Here is a 19548-nt window from a genome sequence, read left to right as displayed (position 1 = left end):
GTGCAGCTGATTGTATTAGCAATGCATTTAGTATACTCAAACAGAACCGATAGGTCAGACTGCATTCTTTGCATTCTGTGTGGCGAACATAGATTTCGTACTTTTGTAATGCGCAGTTGACCAATTTTCTTATCAGTTTCGAAACAAATTTGCACGGATGCGACCAATGTTCCCTCTAAGCTGCGCGCGTGGGTAAATGCGCACTGCTGACACGATCTCCACACACAGAAAATCTGTGCTGCGCACAAGAAAAAAATCCAACCTGAATTGAAAATAAAATAAACGCTTAATAATTAGAGGGAACATTGGATGCGACTTAGTCTACTCCCGATATATTTCTTTGTAGGCTAACTTTTTTGCTGTATTTCCTCAACTTGAGTAGCGTCAGAAAAAATAAACAGAAGCACAAAACCACGGCGGCACATACGGTATGTGCGGATGCGGCTGGAATATCGACAAAAAAAGCAGTCTGTCCGGTAGGTACAACTATCGTGACAATGACGTGGTCAAAGAGGGGCAACGGGTTGACAGTTGCCCACAGCAAAAATCTTCCCTCCGCCTAGAGACATTACTGCTCTTTAGTATAATTTGGGTAAGCTACTACACGACATTGCTGTACGAAATTGCGATTTGTAACCGTCTTTTATGGAACCCCTAAAAAAATTTTATTGAACCCACTTTGGGAAACTCTGCTCTAAAGTCTACAGCGTGATATTTGTCTACTTTTAAAAGCCACTGTGCATGTTATAAGTCAATGTTTTGGAATTGATCATTTGTCGGTCAAGCAGAGGCAATGTTTGACACAATCAGGCTACTAATCATAATCGCGTGCAATTTTCAAAGAATAATACCATATTTTTTTCAAAACAGGTACAGACCAGGCTTTTGTATTCGGTTCCAACCTGCCCATGCTTGGTCAGGTAATTGAGTCTAATCAAGGAGACACAGAATGCCTAAGAATGGTTACATTTTATTGATTGTAAGTATTTACAACAGCATAAAGTAATGAACAGTGTTAAGAGTATAACAACGGCATATATAAATAAACCGTTATATTTCAGAAATTAAACAATCTAAAAATTACACCATCAATAGGTATCAAAATTATACATCTTTCATAACGTCACGAGAAATAAGCTCTTTCATAATCTCATTGCTTCCACCATAGATAGTTTGAACTCGGGCATCAACATAAGCACGTGCCACTGGGTACTCCCACATGTAGCCCCAACCTCCATGCAGCTGCACACACCGGTATGCTATGCTGTTGTTCAGGTCAGTTACGTAGTACTTTGCCATTGAAGCCGTTGACGTGTCAAGTTTTCCTACGTTGTGCAATTCGTTGCACCTGTCTACGAATGATCTTGTAACTGCTGTCTGTCAATTAGTAATAATCTTGTGAGAATGTATCAAAACATGTTCGTAAAAATAACCTACCTGATTAAAATAACAATACAAGTACTAATTCCCTAATTATGATACTGTCAGGTTAATGAAAGACCCATTTACAACTGTCTCTGCAAAAGTAACAAGTCGGCTAAGTTAAACATTAACATTGGAGTGAAAAATGTAAGCACTTCAACATCACTAACACCAGGTTTAATATAATTAATACAAAGTATACATTTACAAGTTCATTAATTTTTAACATGAAGAAATGCCCATCCATACATATGAATGGAAGACCCAACAAAGCTAATTTCTGCAGCGCCCTCTACCATAAATTATTGTTCTTCACCTGCGTTTTCATTTCAGCCAAGTTGTGTTGTATGGTTTGAAGCTTGGCCAAGGTTTTTCCAAATGCTTTTCGCTGCTTGACATAGTCTCTTGTCTCTTCAAACAGGTATTCACATGCAGACATACATAGGTTTGCAATGAGCAACCGTTCCTGAGGTAATTCTTGCATTAACTGGTAAAATCCGCGATTGAGTCCCGCCTCTCCTCCAAGGAGGGCGCTGGATGGTAATCGACAATCCTCAAAGAATAGCTCGGCGGTATCCTAAAAGACATTAACATGAGAAGTCAAATAATACAGCGTAATAATGTAATGCATACTGGTAATTTGTATTGCTTGGATCAGTGGTTCCCAACCTTTTCTGGTTACGGACCCTTTAAAATATATTGTTAGTCTTTGAACCCCTACATAGAAAATTCCTGAAATTTAAGTTACTTATAGTTTATACAAGCTGTATCTTGCATAGTTGCTGTAGGTTATTACAGCAAATCTTCTGCAAAATCAAAATAGATTTCTTAACCTTCATAGTCTTGCTTGACTTCTGCAACACAAACCCGTTTTGCATCTTATACATCACTCAATGGTTCTTAAACTGGGTTCAATCGAGCCCAAGACTTGGCCTAGATTGGGACACACACAACATGTGTTTGCTATAGGGTTTTAAGTTTTAACCAAGGGTTCTGTAAATGCTTGTGTGAAACTTTAGTATAGTAACGAGTTTTAGTACCCAAGTTCAAGAACCACTGCTATACACATTGCAATTTACAATACAGTAATAGATAATGTTAATAAACATTGCGATGTCATAATGACACGTAACATTAACTAATGAAGGATTAATAATCAATTTACAACACCCCTGGTCGAGCGTAGGCAACTGTAACTGAGGAAAATCTCAAATCAGAAATTAAATTTTCTATCAGGCTCTATGTCCTATGATTAATGACGACATACACAAACCCTAGACAGTATTTCATGGACCTTTTGTGCCATATTTTCCTGCTTTAGTTGTGGTACATTGTCAACTTTACTAACTTGTTCACAACTCTCTGTATCAGCTCAATATTTCATCCCCCACAATTTACGTGAAGAGCAAAAATGAATGAATGGCCACAGGTTGGGAACAACTGGCTTCAACCAACCACGCCCTACCAACTGCTCCCATGATTGTATATATTAGTATGTATAACTAGTTTGTATGTAAAAATAATAACTTGAGCTCTCAATCCCATCTTCTTCAGCTTTTTCCCTTTTACAAAACCAGGGGTGCCACCATCTACAAGAAAGAGGCTAATCCCATGTGCATTTGACTTTGCAGTTTTGTCTGTAATTGCTACAACCACAACAACATCTGCCATCCATCCATTTGTGATGAAGACCTTACTACCATTCAGGATCCAATCATCTCCATCTTTTTGAGCAAATGTTCTTATTCCCTGACAAAACACAACAAATGAATCGCATAACATAACATAACACAGTTTTTACTAAGGCTACCTGTAATTTTGTTTTCTGTGATTAAAAGGTTACCTGCAAATCGCTGCCGGCCCCTGGTTCAGTCATTGCAATGGCACCAATTCTTTTCCCAGCCGTCATATCCGGAATGTATTTTGCAATTTGTTCGGGAGTTCCGTATCTTGTGATGTACGGCATTACAATGTCCGAGTGAAGAGCAAACCCGGGACCAGAACAATTGACATAACTCTGTTCTTCATGGACAATTGCAGCAGAGAGCCAGTCGCCTCCAATTCCACCATGGTCTTCAGGGATGTTGACCCCAAGAAGACCCATTTCACCGGCTTTTTCCCAGACTTCACGACTTACTTGACCTGCCTCTTCCCATTCAGCATGATATGGCATCACTTCTTCCTGGAAGAACTTACGGCAGGATTCACGAAACATGTCATGGTCAGGAGTGAATATCTTCCGAGTGCCTATGTCAGTAAAACGGCCAGTTTGAAATCCTTCTGGACGAAAATCTGATTGAACCTTGGCACTAGTAGAAAATAACTTCTGAAGTTGACCACTTAAGCGTAGCTTGCTGGCTGAACGAATCACTGATCCCATAGAAGTCATTGCCAAAAAATGAAGATTACAAAATGACAAGCTGGTAAAACAAACCCTGTAGCAAAATATCAAAGTAGTTAATAACCTATAAGATTAGACATGAAACTAAAAGGAAATACACCACAAACAGAAAATTGGATTTTCTATGGAGTATTGTTTTGTTTAAGTCCAATGGTCCTAATATTTAAGGGTCATGTGGGCAAAATTTCAATGACTGTGCATTAGTTTATACATTATAAGCACATTTCAATATTTTATGCCAGTGGTTCCCAAACTTTTCCAAATGTGGAACCTGTCAGCTATCAAGAAAACTGTCAAAATTCACATTCAAAGTTTTTTGTAAATTAATTGTACTTACAATATGCTAATATTCTAATAACTGTCCTCTATAATATGATTTGTACAGAAGTAGGTAATTTAGTTTTAAAAGTAATTTCTACCTATGCATGATTACTCAAATCTTTTTATCTGTCTTGCACATGGGGTCTGCGCTGTTTTACAAAACATTAAATCAAAATACAAAAAGTTAATCGAATAAACATAACCTAAAAATCTAAGTTGTATTAACTTCTACATTTTAAACAGACTGGAAGAAATAACAAATATACAGCAATTTGAATAATCACCTGCTGACCTTCAATACTAAAACAATATTACAAAAACTGCATAAACCTACAGTAAATATTATACTGACATTGTATAAGCAGACAAGTGCACGCCATGGCGTAAGCCCACTTTTGTAGTGCTAAATGCAAGCCCAAAAAGCAACAGTAGGGTTATGCGCCGAATCAATTTTTACAATGGTAAAATGTTTTATACTACTTCAGTTAAAATAGTAAATATATAATACTTGCAGTAAACAGATCTGATAGAGAACTTAGGCCGGCCGGCTTAGGTATGTGCAGTCCAATGCCAGCACATACGGTCTACGCCGTAGAAACTCTACGGCCTACAGGCCAGATTTGCTCCGAAGATGTTAAAAATGTGAAATAAAATTATTTTGAGTCCAACAGTTCTCACAGCAATTTGCATGTAAACTATGAGTAGGTTAAGCAGTTTAGCTATTATAATTGACTTGAATACTTTGCACCCTAACCGAGAACCAGACCTAATTCTAAAAAAGTAACGTGGGACCAATCAGCCAATACTTTACCACCATGCCAAAATACATTTGCATTTCTAGTCGTGTTGCTATGATGCGCCACTGACAAGTACAGATACAAGGTCCAAAGTCCACACTACACGGAGAAAATAAACCGCGAGTGTAACTGGCAGATATTTTTGGCTCTGACACTCCGACGTGCATGATCACATGACGTAGCCTGTCTCGTCGCAACGACCAATCGACCATATCCACCGATCTACACATATCAAATGAGTTGTTCAAGACAGAAGTTTATTGGAGGTCCTCCAATACTCTGGGTTCTTCAGCTCGTTAGTCTCTTTTTTCGTTAGTTTTCATGGAAATTTGGCTTTGCTTAGTGTTAAAATAGGCTAGATTATTTTGATTCAATTAAAATCGTTCAGAATTGTTTGTTTTAAGCAAACGTAGGCTAGGTTAAGTTTTTACAAGTGTTGAGTAGACTTACACGTTATAGGCTAGATCACACAAAAGCAAACTGTGAAATGCAAACTGCAACCTGTAAATATGCTTTAAAATTCAAAAATATTAACTTAATACGTAAACAAAAACGTCTTGAAGGTTCATAATGATTTGACCTGAAGTTTGGCTTAGTTGAAAATTTCAGGTACGTAACGTAACTATAAATAGAGCCTACAATGGGAAATTATTACGTAAATTTAGCGAATGATGTCTGGACTCGGGAGCTATAAAAGTTACTTTTTGTGTAATCTGTAAACTCACCGCATCTCTTACTTTCGTTTTCGGTAATAACTAGGGCGATTATTTTTTGACTTGTCAAAAAAAGTCCGAAATTTGTCAAATTTACAGCGTTAGGTCAAAAATTGTCAAAATTGTTTACAAAGTCAAAATTTTTTACCACGTCAAAATTGTTTACAAACTGCCTTGTCGTGGTATCATAGAGGTTGCACTGTAGGTGAATTTGTCATTTTACATTGTAAACCTTGCCTTGCCTACTTTATACTGTTGTAAATGGCCCATTGTCTACGTATTGTGAATCAGCTCTTGCTTCAGTTTTGCTTTAGATACTTCATGTATCTTTAGTTTAGACAAATGTATTGAACAGTTTTTGTTGTGTCTTAGTTGCAGTTTTTTTGGCAGTGATTTGTAATTAGCTTATTCCCCTTTTCAGAATAGGCTAGATCTGTTTTCACATTTTTGCCCTTCTTTACTACAATAAATTTTAACTTTTTGTACAATAGCCTAATGCGTAATTTAACTACTTAAGTTCATCATACGTCAAAATTTGTCAAAAAAAAGTTTTTTAATGTCAAAATTTTCAGTTTTTAGGTCAAAAACTTTCGGTTTTTAGGTGAAGAAATAATCGCCCTAGTTACCTAGTAATAACTAATAAAAATGCTACTGTATATTAGCATTTGGAATTACACTATCGTTTCAAAGAAGGTTCTATTCGCATTGTCAGAACATTGCGCCAATCTTTTGGGCTGACAGATTCCATTACCGTACACAGTTTGTTTCTTTCATCAGCTATACGTACCCTTATTTTGCCTTTGATAAAGGTTGTGAATGTAATTTGAGATGATATCTCGCCGGAAGCAATGGTGCGTTTGTATAAAAATTAGTTTGATAGTGGTATAAAATTAATTTCAAATTAATACCTTGATGTATTTAAACCTAAATAAATGTTTTAAGCGGACTTCTCTATTTTTCACCCATTTTACTTCTAACTAATTCCAAATATATAAATTTGGCGTAACCATAACCGTTGTCCGCTAAATGACTAAAGTTAGACTTTGCCACACACTACAAACACTTTGCTAACAAAATGACGTCTCACATGACTGCTGGCGAGTAGCCTAATTGTAATTTCCTAAAATTGTTTTAGTTAGCCTACGTAAATTGTTGAGCTACGCCCAGTTCCAGGTTGACCATAACGAATTTCATCAACATTGAATGAAATCTCATGACTTACATAAGTAATGATGATAAGTAATCAGAATAAAATTAGTTTTGCATTACAACACATAATTGGCCATTGGATTTCGAAAATGTAGTGTCGAGACAATAGCTTTTATTTATGGAAGAGAGCGCAAGCGGCAAAAAGAGCGCACAGTCAATGCACCGAAAGTCGTGTATAGGCCTAAATGCATTAGGTTTGTGGCGGTCAAGGCCAAGGGTCCTAATTATTAGAAACACCTAGACTTTTGTTACGCTTTGTTCTACCAGTTTCTGCTTTCTGAGCATATTTTGTAATTCATTTCTTTTCAGTGTAAATATTTTATGCTTTTTTTTTTCAGTAAAAAGAAAATTAGTGAGGAGCAAGATAATTTATATGTCGGAAGTGAGACCTCAACAAAAAAGTTGGAAAACTACTGCGCTATAGAATGGCATTTACCTTGTTACATGGAGCTGTCTATGGGAAGTGTATTCTATTCAATAGCTGGTGGCAAAATATTTCGTGTTTGGCCTAAAGACCTCTGAGTCATTGACGCAGGATGCTATCATGTATTTTATAGCTACCTGCTCCTAATTGAAGACTTATCAAACCGAAAGTTTTTATGGATAGTTGGATATAGTTTTCTGGATGTTTAATAAATTTAACCTAATTCGGCATACGCATTCATTCGCACACTTGTTAGGCAAAAGTTTGAAATAAATGTTTTCGTAGAAACTTTATTGAACGAAGCATCGCATTGGGTTCACATGACTATATGCTGGTAGTCGAATACACATTATCGGACCTAAAAACAGAAAGTCGTATTACGCAAAATTGCTGTTGAGTTATGCAAATCACAATTCTGATCTTGGCAATTTTTTTATTATCGCTAGTTAGAATGACAGTGTTGCTTATGCAAGCATAATAATTTGCTGTACATGCAGACAAAGTTTATTGACAGCATGAGAAGTACATCAAAGCAAATTGTTGGAATGCTTTACTATGACGTAAAACACAAAATACGGAACTTTACATGGACGAAAGTTGGCTGTCTGACATGATCACATACTGGACAAAATAAAAAGACTGCAAACTATCAAACACATTTGGTAGGAGCCGGCGCATTGATGGTGTTACTGCTGGAATTATTCTTCTCTTTTTTTAAAAATCTCTTGAATGAATCTGTCTCCATTAGCAGGAATATTTTACCTTGCGCTTCATCAAACATGTCCGTAGTTGGATTTTCCAAATGAGATTCGGTTTTATTTCGGGCTGCGGCATCAATATTTATCTACAAAATGTAATCATTTAGTGAATAAATATTCCCCTATTCACTTTTTTGCTTAAAAGTTTTTGTTTCGATACATGTGAAACTAAACAAGTTGTAATACTGTAATATGAAATATCACAAAAGATGACGAGCTTTGGGGGTATTTGTTTGCAATTACTCTACCTCATTTGGAGAGTTTGTTTCAAAGTAGCGGCCGTATATCTTTATGGCCATCTTTCGTTGTTTACTTCCTTTCAGTTGCTTGAACGCCTCACAGTCAAGCCAGAAATCGAGATTTTCTTCGCTGTACTCTTTGCAAAGGAATGCTCGGAAAGCCGAGATGCCGCCTAAATCATAAGCCAATAGATTTGTATTGGGTACGATCTTATTGCCTGGTTTGAATCATTTCGGCAATCAGATTAAGAGAAGGCTCCTTTTTATTGTCATGACGCTTTTAAAGTAACATTTTGGATACAGTTATTCTATTAGAAGTTTGCACTGTTTATCAGTCTTAACTTATGATATTCGGACTTAATTTACCTGCCGAATTAATGATCTGACTCCGTGGTTGCGTGCGGTTAGAATTCTCTAACCTAACGTTGTACTAACCGAAATCTCTTACGATATTACAGATACAGTTTATCAGAAACGGTCCTTTATTGTAGGAACTGTACAGGTTCCGAATATGACACAATCACAAACTTAGCATTCACCATTTAAAACAAGTCTAACGAATTACAATTAACACGACTAACGTAATACGTTCGTACGATTCTAAATCTCTGTCTGCGCGGTTACTCGCGTATCAGTTCGAGTTTATAAAGCGGAGCGATGTGAGCGGAAATATTCAACACAATATACACAAATATGTCAGAAATCGCAAACGATAAAATAAGCGTTGGGCAATGGGGATTATTTACAGTTAAAACTCGGATGTTATGAAATCACCTGGTAACGTACTAAACGGCGCTTTCACATAACGTTATTTAGAGAAAGTTTCCAAATATTAAACGACAGTTGCAGTTTTATCACTAAACAATACTTCAATAAATAAGTATCGGTTATATTGATAAAATACAGACTTAGGCTTAGAATCATCTGCATACCTTTTGACTGAAGTAGATCCAACAGTGTATTACATTTGCCATAGTTAAGCGGTGCATTGCGCCTGCAAAATATATGTTACGTTCAGTAAAGAATAGAATTCTATCTGATCCAATTCAGGTGTTACAAAAACGCAGGTGTCACTGTAACGAAACTAAATTTAGAAGAAAACGATGAAATGATTTGGGCAATTCGAGAAACATTTAACCTTTACCAGCCAATAACCACCTACTTTTTAGGCCTATAAATGCTAGAACTTCTCCGAAGTTTTGTTGTATTTTCGTTTTCGCAAGATTTTGACTTTGGCCTGTAAAGACTTTTGCTTCGTTGAAGTGGCTTAATATCGCCATCTTGTGTTTTTCTTTGCAACCAGGTTTTGATTGAACATCTGCAAAATTGAAATAATGAGATAAGATGACGAGATAAAAATGAAAACAATCACACAATAGCTTTAATTAAATGTAAAAGTCCCCTTTGTCTTTGAGTTATGCTTCTTTGCAACTCTAATGTCTTAAAGATACTTGCAATAAACTGTTTATACAGTTATACTAACATCGGTGCTAATTTTGACTTTTCAGGGATGTTTTCGGTATTACAGAAGGCATTGACTTTCCCAGTATTTTCACAGATGTCATCGGCATGTTGTAACAACTGCTCAATGGTCTGGCTACCATCTTCCCGTGGTTTGGACGTGTTCCCGTAGAAGGATCGAGAATAGTCTTTGGAGGAAGACGTCATCCCATAATCTTTTGCAATGTGAATGGACTCATCCCCAAATGCGGAATGGGCTGATGTATTTTTTTCATGAGATGCATCTGTGTTCGTAGGACTTTCGTTGTCTTCGGGAGAAACAACCCTACTTTGTTCAAATAGATGTGATTCTTCCTTTGCTGAGGTGCAAGATGAATCTTTTGAATCAGAAGAGACGGAAACTAAGGATGAAATTTGATGGTCACTTCTGGAGGCAGAAAACTCAACCGATAAATTCTTCTTACTGGAGCATTCTGAGAATTTTTGCTTTTCCAAAAGATCTTTTTTCGAATCTTTATCCCGATTAGTGAAGTGGAACTTCTTTAAAGCAACTTCGTCATCAATAAAAACGTCATCGTCGTTATTGGTGCAATAACTCAAGCGAGATAACAAGAGCTCAGAAGCACTGTAGGTTTTTCTGCGGAGGTGTCGTCTTCCAGTGGGGGTTTTTGATCCGGGTTTCCTGATGGTGACTCCGTTGACTTCGGAAGACTTTTTCTCCAAAGCCTGTCCCATCCTATGTTGAAATACAGGATGCGAAATCACGACGTCGACTTGCAAGTTTTCTTTTTGAATTTCGTCGGACGTTGATGACAACGACACTCCTACTGGGCGCATATTCTCCGGATTGTTCTCTTGATAAATTCCAAATGTCACTCGTCGACGCTTTCTCAGTTTCGAAAGTCGACGTTCATCGCGATGCTGATCGTAAGAATTTTGATCTTCTTCTGAACAACATTTCTTACATTGATATTTCCCTTGGTGGCAATCCTGAAAGTAGACAAACCACAAACCTCATATAAAATAGAGACGTACTGCTGTATTGCTGTTGCAGTAGACGTATAACTGATTAATAACTTAATAACCTCGAGTCTAGATCTAATACAACATTGAAAATACTATTCAGCACATTAAGCTAGTTTTCTCAGTCGAAATTCAACTGAACTGGAGCTGAAGAACATGAGCTTATATTGCACGATGACGACACAGTCTGATTAAAATGGCGATTAATGAGGACAATGACGGAGACATATTCCCACAAACGGTTCTAATTAGTCTTGCAAATGTTTTATTGTCTTTTGTGTACTCTGGAGAAGAATTCTTTTATATTTTGTTTACTTATACAAAGATTGATTTAATTTCGAGGAAATGCGGTTTTTAAGTAGGTTATAGCCTACTATTAAATTGAGGCAGATCTGATAAGTATACTGTATTTGTTCAAGGTTTCACTGAGACGTGTGAAAGAATTTTTGAGTCAAATAGCGGGGGAACAATGTGCTTAAAATTAAGAAAGATAACAGTGAAGAAGAACTTACCTTGCTGGTTAGGGAGCTATCGCTGTTTTCCGAGCGATTTGAACTTCTTCTCTGACTCAAGTTTTTATCATCTTCGTACACATGATTGTGCACGCAAGAAGGTGTACGTGCTGGTGATACATGGCACCTCCTCAGGTCTACGAAAAATTAATCTATAAACTTTACATATTGCTTCAAAAGCCTCTAATGCTGCGTCATACGAACGATAATAAACCGGTTATAGAAATGCTTTCAAGTGCTTACGCTCGTTGTGGGCAGCTTTTACTTTAAGGTGTTTTTTCCTTCCCAAGGCTTCCCGAAGAAGGTAGTACCAACCCTGAACGACCTTAAAAAGGGTGAAGTTTTATTTAAAACCTGTCTTGTAGTATAATACGAGTAAGCTTTATATATTTATCAAAACATGATTTGAACAGGTTCGGAATGAACAAAATCGAAGAATTTTATCGAACCTCTTGCGAATTCAATATCGTGCGAAGCCCGAAGCTCATACAACCAATAAAAGCTGGCCGTTCCTTTCCTTCTCCACTGGACCACGTTGAAATCAACAAACGACGATTCACATTTCTCCGCGAGATCTCGCTATAACGAAAGTAAGAGGCTATAATCTATCTTCTGCGTGAGTTTTTCCAAAATTTCTACCATGAACTTCATACTTTGCAAAATACAGAAATAAATAAAAGTAAAAGATAGCTTTTTCTAGCACCATGGCACGAAAGCCTCCAAATAAGTTTTAGGTACACAATAAAAATTTACTTACAAGGTGAAAGTTTCGTGCAAATTTGCCGAATCACCTACGACCAGGCATGGAGTAGTTTTGTATCGAATCTTATCTTCATTATCTGGTGATAGAGACAACTGCAAAACCAGAAAATTACTGATAGTAAAACTGATAAAACAAAGTTAAATAAGAAACAGGATATAGTTGGAGACTCTTAAGATAAAACAAAGTAGGCCTCACGTGTACTGTAACCTTGAACAATACTTACTCTGACGTAAACTTGTCTGGGGAAATATTCGTCGGCCGTTGCTGGCTGAGGCAGAGATTTCAAGCCAAGTATAGTAATTGTAAGCTTTCTTACACTTGCGCAGATAACCAACTGCAGTTGGCCTGAAATTGAAAAAAGTGTTTAACTGTAGGCAGGGCTGGCCGTATAGGTCAATACGAGCGATGCGACTGCGTTGGGCCCAGCATTTGCTAAAGCCGGCCATGACGGTAAGCAAACATTTTCATCTCAGGAAAATGAAATCTTCGCCCTCATAGTTGATGGAGGAGCCATTAAATGAATTCAACGATTTGCACTTGATAGTTCATGAAACGTCACCTTACAGTAATTCTGTAATATGACGATTCTATACTTACCGCGCATTTTAAGTCCTATCATTGTCGTTATTATTAGTATATTCAAAGCAAAATACTTTGCTTCTAATAAATCCAGAATTCTGTATATCGCAAAGTCACAACCTTACAAATACTTATTGCTCTGCATATATGAAATGATGATATATAATTCTTGAAATACATAGTACATTGAAACAAATACTGGGTATAGGCCTGAATGAATTTAGCCTGAAGAAAGTTATAAAAGCGAATCACAGAATCAAGCAAATATTCCCGAAATTTTTACTGACTGCCGTTGGCTGAATCCAGATTTCAAGCGAAGCATCGCCTTCTATATGCGTCGCGTTCACCAAAATGCTCGTTTTATTCCTGGTTATAACAAAAAAAGACCAAGCCGCTGTTGGAAGCGATTATCCCAAAAGTAAATCGTGACGATTTACATCCTACAGACGTTGCCTGAATCTTAACCACCAGTACATATGCACGAACTGCACCCAGGACTATTTATGTAGATATCTTGCATCCTTATTTACGTAAGCAAGCAGCAAGACATGAGGGGTTTTGCGTAACTAAACACTTTGTTTTTAACATGTTCGTAATCAAAATACTCCTACATATCAGCAAGAGCGTGATCAACTTGCTACCGCTAAATTATTAACTAAACATTTACAGAGGCAATTATTTCCGCAAATAAATATAAAAAATACAGCAAAGGTTCAAAAATTAGAAAAAAATGGAGCCAATAGCAACCAACGACTCTGTCAAATCCCTACTTTCCAAGTGACAGAAACAGTTATCAAGACCTGCTGGAATTTCCTGATCTGCTGCATACACCGCTGGTTAAGTCGTATTACCGTGATATGATAAATCTGCACTATAGGTTTTTATTTAAAATTTTGTTTCCAAAGTTTTTACAAAAATTTGTTTGAAACCTAAGCGAGGTATGCCAGGCAATTATTTTACGTTAACTGGTCATTGATAGTGGCTTTGTTTCAACTCAAAAACTCATTCTCGCAAGTTTTATTGTTTGAAGACAATACGACCGTACGTAATAAACTAGTTTCTAATCCAGAGAAAAGCATTAATTCAATGTAAGCATTGTAGGTCGAAACTTTAGTGGTTTGTTAGCTTCGCACGCTTGACTGTAACACGGTAACAAAAAAGGACTTACTCCTAACTCCAGCAGCTAGACAGTCTTCAGGACAAGACCAATTTAAATGAGCTATCACACAGAAAAGCACAATGCCCTAATGAGAGTGTTACTTTTGCAAAAGCGTGGGAATATGTCCTTTGCGTTTACACTCCTGGATAGTCACTTAAGTCGGGGGCCAGCTGCAGGTGAATTTACAGACAAAATTAAGGTTGTCTTTTTCGTATAAGTAGCTGCGATTAACTATACCTCTGTCATTGTTTTGTTACGATTATCTCTAACACAGATATGTAAAAGTCAACTGTCTCGCTTTTATTCGAAGTTTCTACTCTTATCTTATTGGTTACAATGGAGCTGAAACGTTTCTACTACGTATTATGCTGGCTTGGGTTGCTTCGCGCACCTTTTCAAACAGCACCTTTACAAAACCACAAGATAACTGAATCGCAATGTAAGCCACAAAGTATGTGAAACCATCTAATATTCGAACTGAATCTGTTTCTGCGATAATCCTTAAAATAAGCAAAAATCTTAAATCTTATAACGTGGTGTTAAACGCCCAATGCCGAACTGCACCTGTCCCTGTAATTATTTAATTCTTTCTCTTAAAACAAACAAATAAAAATAGCTGGTATAGTCTTGGTCGATTTGTTTACGATAATCCGATGCTTCAAAATCTGCCAGCGAGTGGACAATGCAGATGAATCATAACACAAGTAAAACAACTCCAACCTGACAGCAGTTTCCTAATTCTGTTATACTGCCTCAAAATAGTGAAGATTTTTTAACCCTTTTTTAAGGAACTCTTTTGTTGTAAACCTCATTAAAATGACATGTTTACCACACGCATAGACAAAGTATCAGCTTTAATGAGTATTGCCTTTAGCAGGACTGTGAGAAAACTTCAATCGTCGAACAACTTTCTCACTTTTATGATGATGCAGTGAATGACATCTTAGCAATTGAAACAAGACAGAAGACCACTGTCCAGACGCGACAATGCAGCGCGCGTATTCGAGCAAGACCAAAAACTAATACCGTGTGAGCAAAACGTCACATTTTAAGCAAACATTGATGCAGTAGGGTTCAAATGAGGTCAAGCGAAAATCCGAGAAATGACGGAAACGCACACAAAGCTGCATGAAGAGTATAAGACTAATACGGCCTAGAAATTAAATTTTATAACCTTAATTTGATAATTTCTACTTCAAAATATTCTACCGACGTAACAACTTTCTATTAATTTATTTCGAAATAAATGTAAAGGTTCAAGAAACAGCATCGAAAAATTAAATCTTTATTTAATGGCTTCTTTGGCGCCACAGGTAGCTTTGAAATATGGAAGTGGTAAAACTTTTGTTCTACTTGAATGAAGGTTGTAAAGGATTAGTAAGTTTGATTTGTACCGGGTCAACAATCAAAGGGAGGTGAAATTACTCTTGTTCAATCTCAAAAGACGAAAAAATTAGTTTATGACCCAGCAAACAGAATTTACCTAAATAAGACGCTGACCTAAACAGTAAACTGAGATTTTAGTGGAACAAGTTTCCAATCCTGTTTCAAAGTCCACTTATAATCATGCCTAGTCAGAAGTTAAGAATCAATTAAATTAAATTACAGAGTTTGAACATTTATCGCCCTATGTATGATTGTATAGAAATCTTACTCGTATATGGATAACTACATTTTCTTAAGGCATAACATACTAATACATTAGCGTCATAGCAGTCTACTGTAGTTAAAAATACAAGCTTTATACAAAATTTTGTATAAATGACTATTGTACATATACAACATTCATAAAATTATATCTAACCACGAAAACCTGAGAGTTCTCTTATTTAGTGTAGGCCTAGTCATGCATTCAGCAGCCACGTGCATACATTCAGTCGTTATTAAACCGAGACAAAATGTATATAATAAAGGCCTTGTAGAAATTTCTATAACGCGGACAATAATAACCCAGAAAAAACAAATATTTAAATCTTAATCTTTCGATCTAAATATCGGAATTAACAATACGTTCCAAATCAGCGGATAAATAAAACACATGAATGCAACGAGGAAGGTTATTTCCTTGCACAGCAGCTTGCACAAACTGAAAGAGTTTTGATTGATTGATATTTTCAAAATCCATTTCACGCAACTGTGAGTCCTAGCGGAACAAAGACTTTCTTTTTGGTTCAACAATCTTTTAGCTTGCATCTCTGTTGCAATGTTAGCGTACGTGGTAAGGAAAACGTCTATTTTCTTTATAGTTCAAATACTTGTTCATAATAAAAATAACTTTAGTTGAAAGATATGGCGACTGTTGACCGGTAGAAACAACTGCAAAAATGAATTCTTGTTTTTATCTGTCTTGATAACCATGCATTCTTATAATATGTGTTCCGAAAACCCAACAATCAATTGAATTATTTAAGAATTTAATTAACAAATACAGTTGTGTGGTCATTAACCTAATTCTGACAAAATAACCATGAATAGGCCTTAAGTGTAAAACAATGCGATATAAAAAGCGTAAAACCCAAACTCAATCAATCAAAACGACACCCGGTATGGACGTAATATTTAGTTTCACGGTGTCAGATATAAAAAAGCTGTCTGATTATTCAAATAATTAATTGGGAATAACAGTAAAATAGCTCAGGTAAAAAGAGATGGTAAAAGCAATACCTATAACTATAACTTATATGAAGGAAACTTTAACTTTGTAACGAGAAATCGAACTTAGTCATACAAAGACATAACTTTTTCAGTCACTTGTTTTGGCTCAGGCTTTGTATAATAGAATATTATTTTATGAACCACCCAAAAAAGCAATTAAAAACACTTACTTTTTTCAGCAATCACTCCAGCACGGTCGTACGGTGTGCTGGCGCCAGCTCGAGGAAAGATTTCTTTTTTATTAGAAGATCGCCTGATGTCGCTGTTTACATACTTATCGTCTGGCGATAAAACGACAGATCTCACTTTTCTAAACTTTCGACTCTGAAAACCAGACTTTTTGGATGCTGATGTGGCTTCGCGCATATATCGGAGAGTTCTTCCACAACGAGCGTTTGAAGAATACATATCGTCGCTATCGTCTTCACTGTCGGAGGAAATATCACTGGAGTTCCACCTAATCGTGAAAACAGTTTAAAGAATTACTCACTCTGTTATAGCAAGTCACAGCAAGCAGTGTACTACAATGCTGTTTTAAAATTGACCAAGTTGCTTCTAATCGGCGAACCAAGTTACCGGTTTATATATTGCTAATGCCAAATCGGACAGAAAAGCGATAAAAGGTGAACAATAACCTACGACAGAAACAAAAAAGTGGAAACAGGAAAGTAAGAACATATGGACGACATTGGAAACTGAGATAAAATTGGCGCTAGCGAAACGAGATAGACATTGAGTCACAAAGAACGTGCAATTTCCGCTCTATGAGCTCGTCATTTATCCCGATCGATACGCGATTAGACGCTAATGTCCTCGATAAAATCATAGATAGGCAGTTTGGTTTATCGAAAAGCGAGACTGATATCATTTTTGACACAAAGGGAATGTGAAGTAAAAAAAATGTTTATTTCTTTTACTTAAAAACATTTCCTGAATGCTATGACACCTATTGTGCAATTCAGCTATTGTTACTGTAACGACGAACAAATATTACGGCACATTTAGCGAGCACATTGTTCATGCACAAAGCCGTACCTGTCATATGTTGGGGAATACATCATTTTCCTGTCCAGCACCTCATCATCTTCTGACGTGTACGATGACGTTGAACTGCCGTTCATGTATCGCTTCCATGCGGCATTTCGCGCAGCTGCGAGCAACTCGGTGTCGGTGGGTTTGGTTTCAGTCTTCTCTTGAGCAAAAATCTTGTTCAAGGTTTTCACTCTTAAACTTCGGGGTAAAGGTCTCCTTGACTTTATCCGACGATTTCTTATGAAGCTTTTACGATTGGATTTTTGTGCGAAAACATTTTCTTTATCATTTTGGTTTGTTACGTCCACAAGAGGTTTGGTTTCGATCATTGCTGTTACTAATTTGGATTTACTACGCAGAAATCTTTGCTCTTTTGTTTTTGTTTTTAAGCTGGAAATATAAAAAAAATAATCCTTATATGCTGCCATAAGAAAAGTGTGTTGTTAAAAAAGTAAACTAGTAACGAAATAATATCTCTTGTCGTAATAAAAATTTTATAAATTATTTATTAATACATTAAGTACTTTTGTCAACGTTGTAATATTGACAATTTCTGTTTTGTTCTAAACATCTTACACGTATTCGTAGCTTTTCTTACTAGCTATACTTATACCTCGTAGTAGCTTGAATTTCTTGCAACTCTGACTACATAATATGGTGCATCCTATGACTGTTCTTTGTGTAAATATTGTTACAGTGCTCTTGAACTAGGTAATTAAAACAAGGCACATGCTGCAATCTGAAATTCTGTTTTTTTTTTCATAAAAAGCATTTTCTGTTAGCCTGGTATAAGTGTACAACTGCTAAATAATATTTAATGAGAGCTTTGTAAATAACAGAAACGTTCAAATACAGCTTTCTTTTTAATAAACTGATTTCGATGACGACGTTCAACAAGACTAAGTAGATTAACAAAAGGATTAACAAAAGATTACATGCGCATGTTTATTTTAGATATGTGGAACGTTCTTAATAAATAAGATAAGCATTTGCTTCTTGTGGTTCCAAGTTTTCTACCTATACTTATTCTACGATACTTTTCCTATTCGACAGACAATGACAAAATTGTTTTGAGTATGAAGAAATATTCTTTGTTGCAAATTATTTGTCCGCCATTTTCTATCTTAACTTTGTTTTGAGTTTGGTAATGTATAGACCCACTCGCTTTAACTGACGCATTAGAAAAATCAGCGTTTACCTGCCATACCTTGCATGGAGCTACGTCAAACGAAAACTACCAGGTGACCAACATAAACTTTCAACTATATACTGTACTCCACTTCCGAAATTTGCCACTTGTCGTCACGTGGCCCTACTAGTACAAGTGGCATTAATAGAAATCTGCTGGAAACCCAGCTATATACGTGTGAATCGCCCTCCGACCTTCGATATTTCGTCAAGTGAGCATAAGTGTTAATTGTTGAATGCGGAAGTCGGTGTCTTCTGATCAAGTTTGTTTTTTTCAATGGGAATGTTTCTGAAGAAAACCTTCAAAGAGCACACTCGAGGTCGCTATTTTTAATAATAGGGAAAAATTAAAACAAAATCTAAAGATTTCTCAAAGCAGGTTGTGTCCACGCCATTCTGTAAATCAATCATGTACAACTTCGCCATCTTAGACTATTAAAAGTAGCCTAGTATTTATTATGCCCCGCGCAAAAATTAATAAGTAAGCTATGACATTGCAAAATGGTATATTATTTTTCAGATACAACAGCCTGGTGGTTGTTCCGAATACTTCTATTTAACGATGTTTTGACAGCTTCAAGAATAAACATAGACAAAGGTTATAGCTGGCCTACATCTTTAAATATCACAATATCTCCAAGCGACTAGATCACCTGCAATAACAGAAGGTTATTTTTGTTATTACAAAAGTTTTTTCAGGTTTTCCAGTTTCCGAACTCTGCTGAAAGAATGAAATAATTCACTTACAAGAAGTTTGAAAGATTGAGGGCGAATTTTTCTGTTTAATGATGTCATAATAGGAACGGATGCTGCACGGGTCACGAGACCAGTGTCTACATACGTCATAAAAGGGCTTTAAGAAAACAGTGATTAACAACAATAGAACAAAGAG

General features: G+C 36.4%; 2 protein-coding genes and 1 long non-coding RNA gene across 5 annotated transcripts; 1 reads left to right on the top strand and 2 right to left on the bottom strand.

Annotated features, from left to right (window-relative positions):
* Positions 1-950: 950 nt before the first annotated feature.
* LOC143469564 (long-chain specific acyl-CoA dehydrogenase, mitochondrial-like) lies at positions 951-3893 on the bottom strand. The gene is made up of 4 exons (XM_076967315.1): positions 3266-3893; positions 2950-3171; positions 1739-1999; positions 951-1377 (listed from the first exon to the last, which is right to left on the bottom strand). The coding sequence occupies exons 1-4, from the start codon at positions 3809-3811 to the stop codon at positions 1105-1107; spliced, it is 1302 nt and encodes a 433-aa protein (XP_076823430.1). The 5' UTR covers positions 3812-3893; the 3' UTR covers positions 951-1104.
* Positions 3894-5559: 1666 nt separating this feature from the next.
* LOC143469565 (uncharacterized) lies at positions 5560-7515 on the top strand. The gene is made up of 2 exons (XR_013119140.1): positions 5560-6505; positions 7202-7515. It is a non-coding gene; the product is annotated as an uncharacterized LOC143469565 (long non-coding RNA).
* A 164-nt stretch (positions 7516-7679) lies between these two features.
* LOC143469563 (uncharacterized) lies at positions 7680-18194 on the bottom strand. 3 transcript variants are annotated; one of them, XM_076967313.1, is made up of 13 exons: positions 18082-18194; positions 17472-17858; positions 16607-16893; positions 12267-12388; positions 12038-12135; positions 11730-11859; positions 11524-11605; positions 11281-11417; positions 9768-10735; positions 9447-9602; positions 9217-9278; positions 8294-8457; positions 7680-8131 (listed from the first exon to the last, which is right to left on the bottom strand). In XM_076967313.1, exons 2-13 carry the CDS (start codon positions 17795-17797, stop codon positions 7937-7939), a joined length of 2727 nt encoding a protein of 908 aa, XP_076823428.1. In that variant the 5' UTR covers positions 17798-17858; positions 18082-18194; the 3' UTR covers positions 7680-7936. The 3 variants fall into 3 exon arrangements, with proteins under 3 accessions (XP_076823428.1, XP_076823427.1, XP_076823429.1); XM_076967312.1 differs by lacking the exon at positions 18082-18194 and having other exon boundaries at positions 17472-17881; XM_076967314.1 differs by lacking the exons at positions 16607-16893; positions 17472-17858; positions 18082-18194 and adding an exon at positions 12641-15253.
* Positions 18195-19548: the final 1354 nt, after the last annotated feature.

This window comes from Clavelina lepadiformis, chromosome 8, assembly GCF_947623445.1.
Source record: "Clavelina lepadiformis chromosome 8, kaClaLepa1.1, whole genome shotgun sequence".
Taxonomy (NCBI): domain Eukaryota; kingdom Metazoa; phylum Chordata; class Ascidiacea; order Aplousobranchia; family Clavelinidae; genus Clavelina; species Clavelina lepadiformis.
The sequence above is the reverse complement of the archived record's forward strand: the minus strand, read 5'-3'. Positions and strand labels throughout refer to the sequence as shown.